General features: G+C 42.3%; 1 protein-coding gene across 1 annotated transcript in view; it reads left to right on the top strand.

The window, feature by feature from the left end:
- The window catches only part of Bms1 (BMS1 ribosome biogenesis factor), a 36146-nt gene that overhangs the window by 23511 nt on the left and 6979 nt on the right, over window positions 1-5656 (top strand). Inside the window, exons 15-18 of the mRNA XM_021164145.2 lie at window positions 3131-3319; window positions 3398-3578; window positions 3745-3803; window positions 4795-4917. Of these exons, the coding sequence (XP_021019804.1) occupies window positions 3131-3319; window positions 3398-3578; window positions 3745-3803; window positions 4795-4917 (552 nt within the window). The remainder of the gene's footprint in view (window positions 1-3130; window positions 3320-3397; window positions 3579-3744; window positions 3804-4794; window positions 4918-5656) is intronic.

Genomic DNA, 5656 nt, shown 5'->3' with positions numbered 1-5656 from the left:
TGAGCGCCCAGGTTGAAATTGTGCAACATAGTTGCTTCTTCTGCCTCACCAGAAAGAATCAGCGGCAGCACCTGCTCAGGAACCAGTAGGGGCTGAGAGTGGTCTCTGTTTCTGAGGAGCNGTGCCCTTGACACAGGCTAGAGAGACAGAGAAGCTAAGGGGCAGTGGAAGGGCTGCTACCATCCTGGGATCATTTTGTAATGAGAATCAAGAAACAAAACAGCTGATAAAATGAAACTGCCCACAAAGACAGTATCTTAAGAATGTCAAAACCCTCCAAATGTGATTATTTCAGGCCAAACGTTCGTGGCTTTGAGCTTAAATGTGTTGGCACTCCTTTCTGAACTCATTTCTAAATCTAAACAGTACATTNCATAAAAACCATTTTAAAATTTCGCTTTACAAAGGAAAAAGTGTTTGTGTGTGTGTACCTGAATGAGTGTATCTGTGTGCACAGCTGAAAGAGAACATGTGTTACACACACACTATCATCTCTGCCTTAGTCCTTAGAGAGAGTCTCTTGCTGAACCCTTCTGAAGCTCTGCTGGTATCCCCCGAGCCCCAGCAATCCCGTGTCACCTCCCAGAGCTGGGTCGTAGGCATGCATGGCCGTGCTGACTTTTTATGTGTGTTCTGGGCTCCAGACTAGAGGAGGCTCTCCTCGTGCCTGCACAGCGAGCACTTGCTGAGTCACTTCCCAAGCCGCAGGAGAAGGGGCTTCAAGATGAGTAAGTGAGCCAGCCCATAGAGATTGTCACTTAAATAAACTTCAGGTCTTAAGCTTGATACCTTAGAAATTACATCCTTCGGAAAAAAATGTAACTTACAAAGATACAGAGAGTTATCTGCCATTATAAAGACAGCCAAATATGGCTCACTCTCAAGACATCCACACCTCCAACTTGTGGCTGTAGACTGTCCATCTCTCTTCATCTAAATAGGTAATAAACTCAGTGACTTAACCTCTTTCTGATTGCTCTGAAGTTCTTTCCTGTGGCCTAGTTAAGGTTCTGGCTTACCTAAGTGGAAGGCCCTTCAGAGGAAAGGCTGCTGGTGGTGGTGGTNCTGGACCGCTCTCTTGTTCTGACACATTGATCTGAAACAGTACAAGTACAGGTTCAGATTCTGATCGCTTCTTACTGCTTTCAGTGAGTAGCTGAGGTGACCTGTGTGGCTTATGTGCACCAAGTTCTTTCCAGGAGAGTTTTTGACACATCTTGGTTGGTGTTCAGAAGGGCAGTGCATGGAAAGTCAGATGCAGGTTGGAGACGGATGCGTGCAGAAGGGAGGTAGTGGGGATACTCTTGCCTAAGGCTGCTTGAGGTTGTGAGTTCACCCAGAGGCAGATACAAAGCTGTACCCGACTTCATGGAGAGTGAGTTGCACTTTTTTGGTGGAAGCACTGAGAATTTGTTTAAACTTGAAGATGTGGTTGGCAGCCTTGGCTCTGTTTAGAGGAGTCAGAGAAGTGCCTCCTCTGCTGGCTTCAGCACATACTAAGATTGGAAGGATAGAGATTAGCGTGGCTTCAGTGGGAAGAAGGATCTNGGAGCAGTCATAAATAAGAGATCACTGGTCTCTGTTGACTGTAGACAGGAGTGACTAAAAAATACAGAGATAATCTCTGTGGCCTGTATTTTAAGCCATTTACAGTTTACAATCTTGTGGACCATTGTACAGGACTTTGTTTTCCTCTGTGTTATTTGGGGCCTATGGAAGGTTTTGGGCAGGAGGAGACATGCATGATCACTTTTCGAAAAGATGCAGGGGTTAAGGTTGGGGTGGAGATGGCAGTTCAGGTGAGGTCTAGAAGGATGCATCAGTAGGTTTTCAGGTGGACTGTATGTAAAGAGTGAATGAAGGCTACACCTGCAAGTCCCTGAAAGGGTCAGTTCTCACAGCAGGCTAGGAAGCCTCTAGTTAGCCAAGCCTTATTTGAGCTGATTAGGTTAGTGATGATGCTCAAACAGTGTTTAGTTCCATCAGGGCCTCGATGCATGAGACTCAGGTCCTTCAAGCCATAAGGTAACTTAGCACAGAGGGAGAACAGGACTGTGTCNGTNAATGGAGGCGGGGACAGGGCTGAGAGTGGCCAACAGAGAGNAGGTGTGCTACAAGCCAGTGATATATTTCTTCAGATCACTGCTATCATAGCTATACTAGGGAAAGAAGTGGCCATTGGTTAAGGCTGGCAAACGTCTGCAGTGACTACAAATGCTTTCATGCAACGGTATGTGAAAGCAGCTTCAGCGAATTGCAGCTACTGGTCTGGAGACTGACTCAGAGGAACATGGAGTCTTGTTCAAAGTGAGGTAGAGAAATGGAGGGAGCAATAGAAAGAGGATTCAAAAGGAAGGTTTTGAAAAGATAANAAAAGCAAGGAAAGTGAGATCTTTTGGGAGCTGGAAGTTTGGCATTCAGTAGCGGTGTGGTCAGATAACCTGTAGATGCTTCTGTGTTGCCCCAGCCGCCTTCAAGGCACAAGTGTGACTGCGGGCTGTAAGGTTAAATGTCATTTCATCTACGGCCAAGCATGGCGCTGTACAACTGTGATTCATGCACTCAGAAGGCTGAGACAAGAAGATTGGAAGCGCAAGGGTAGCCTGGGCTACATAGAGCTTGTGTCCATTTAAAAAAAAAAAAAAACAAATAGTTACTTGTTCTTAACCCACCACATAGAACTATAATAAAAGACTCTGTGTGTGTGTGTGTGTGTGTGTGTAAACACCAGAACACAGCAGACTGTAAGCAGAAACTGCCATCAGCTAAAAGCATGGATAACGGAGGATATATTGACTATTATTCTAAGACTGTTGATGAGTAGAGGTGTATAAAATGATTGAATGATTGACAGTCGGGAGAGTTAGGGGATTACCCAAGGCACCATTTGCTGAGCAGCATTCAGGGATCTTTTTGGAGTTAGTGGCTGTGACTTGGAGCTGCAGAAAACACAGTTGGTACATGGCTTAAAGCATAGAAGCAAAGTGGATAGAACTTATCACAATAAAACCTAAATTATTGTGTCCATGGTTTCTTTGTATTTTTAAAAAGGTAATCTTGATGTTGATTGAGACTCCTGATGTTGTGCGTTTATTGTGCTTCTGGTGTTGTTTCCATGTCTCCTCTGTAGCTTAACCAGGCTGAGTTTGAAGATCAAGAAGATGAAACCAGAGTTCAGTATGAGGGGTTTCGACCTGGAATGTATGTTCGAATTGAGATCGAAAACATCCCTTGTGAATTTGTGCAGAACTTTGACCCACACTACCCAATTATTCTGGGTGGTTTGGGCAATAGCGAGGGCACTGTGGGGTATGTGCAGGTAGGTGCCCTTTGCTGCAAGCTTGGAGATGGGTCATTTGGATGTACACTCTGTTTTATTGAATGTTTATGTCTCCAGATGCGCATCAAGAAACATCGTTGGTATAAGAAAATCCTCAAGTCTCGAGACCCCATTATTTTTTCTGTAGGATGGAGGAGATTTCAGACCATCCCATTATATTACATTGAAGACCACAATGGAAGACAGAGGCTTCTAAAGTACACCCCCCAGCACATGCATTGTGGGGCGACTTTCTGGGGTAAATTGATTATAAATATTATAAGATCGGTTTATACTATTCAGGCTATCCCTATAGTTTTGTTCTTTGTCTGTCTTGAAACCCAACTTAAAAGATTTGTTTCTTTGAGAAAAGAGGNTGGAGTAAAATACATGGTTTACAATTTTTCCTTTTCTGTTTTTTTAAGGTCCTATCACCCCACAAGGAACTGGATTTTTGGCAATACAGTCTGTCAGTGGTGTAATGGTAAATAACAGAGATGCGTTCTTTATTCATTATACAGATGAACTAGANNANANNNTATTCACAAAGCTAAGTTGAAAACCAGCTATTTTTATGTGTAATATTTAGTAAGTTTCTCCTTGCTTTGTATCTTCCTGCATCCTTTGCCTACCGTCTGCCCACCCTCCCCAACTCCTTCTCTTTTTCTTTCTTTCTCTTTCTGATAAGGTCTTGATAATGTAGCCCAGGCTAGCTGAGACTCACAATCTTCCTGCCTCAGCCATCTGAATGTTAGCATTCCTGGTGTGCATTGCTCTGCCTGGCTTTCCTAAGTAGAGTGTGGGAGTCAGGAGAGAGAGAGGATTGTAATGGCACAGTGGCATTGTATATTTTTGTGCCTTGTTTGGACTTATTTAAAAAATATTTAAGCAGCGTTCACTGGATACTCAATATTACACTACATTTTGTGGGCCCTNATAACCCTATAGACATGCTGCTGTCCCTTCGTAGCACTGTGGACAAAATATCTTCAGAGTTGTCCTTGCCTGAGCAGAACAAGCTTCGGTTATTGGCTGTGCCTAACATAGGAAAAAAAAGGGTGCTAACAGACAGTCCACCTGGGGGTCCAAAGTCTCAGTTTTAAATGTTGCACCTGAATTTGCCTTTCCCNTTGGTTCTGAATTGGTGATGTTCTGAAACTATTACCATGAATTCACTCTCAGGAGAAAGTCAAATTAGCAGCAGTGGCTTAGCATAATTAAAATCCTGGTTCACAGCCAGGGTGGTGGAGACAGGGAGACAAGAGTTCTAGGACATTCTCTGCCACATGTGGTGAGCCCAGGCTATTAAACTCTTTCTCGAGTACTAGTAAGTACCTAATACGAAAATAAATGAAATTCTGGCTTCTATAGCTAACTGTAAGTAAAAGGATTTGGGCCATTATTATAATTGTCACAGAGAATTATAATTTTTCTTCCCCTGTTAGTCATATTTTTCAATCTTGGGTTCCTTTTAGCCTGAATTTCGGATTGCTGCCACTGGAGTTGTCCTTGACCTGGATAAATCCATAAAAATTGTGAAGAAATTAAAACTAACTGGTTTTCCTTTTAAAATATTCAAGAATACTTCATTTATTAAGGTGTGTATATCCATGCATTCATGTTATAAATGTATACATTGTTAAAGAGTGGCAGACTCTTACCTGAAGTGTTTGCAGCCAGCAGCACTTCCTGTGTGGATCCTCTTTTTGGGTTTTGTCTATAATGGCTATTTTCAGGCTAGAGACTAAAGTCTAACTACAAGTTCATCTGTGTGGCCATTACACACTGTCCACAGGCATGAGGGCCCTGTTAGGATTCCAAGCATGCCTTTGTTTGGACTATGAATCATCAAATGGGGTTAGGTAGTGGATTTTCCTGTACTTTTAAAATATAGATTTAAAATTTTTAGAAGAGTATTTGAAATCTTGACATTTGATACTTTTGTTTTCTTTAAATGATTTGTCCAGTACTTAAAGGCAGAGATTCTTAGTAACTGCAGCTGTGACTTCTCCATGAGCCTGTCCTAGAGCCAACACAGATCAATCCACTGGGTTTTCTTACTACTTTAAAGCTGTGTTAGTAAGGAAAAAAAAAATCCTAAATTTGTCCTAAATGTTCAGTAGAAAGTAGATAAACCAGTTTGCAGCAAACCACAAGATTTCAGTAGACTTCACAGTCAGTTTCACAGTGTTTAGAGAAGATAGTTTAAAAGTTTATTTTGGGAAGGGGTCTCCATTAAAGATACATTTCTAGACCATAAGGACTAGAGATGGTGCTCAGTGATAGAGTACTTGTATAAGGAGAGGAGGTACTCAGTGATAGAGTACTTGTATAAGG

The sequence above is a fragment of the Mus caroli genome, chromosome 6 (genome assembly GCF_900094665.2).
Source record: "Mus caroli chromosome 6, CAROLI_EIJ_v1.1, whole genome shotgun sequence".
Classification (NCBI taxonomy): domain Eukaryota; kingdom Metazoa; phylum Chordata; class Mammalia; order Rodentia; family Muridae; genus Mus; species Mus caroli.
Note: the sequence above shows the minus strand (reverse complement) of the source record. Positions and strands in the feature narration are given on the sequence as shown.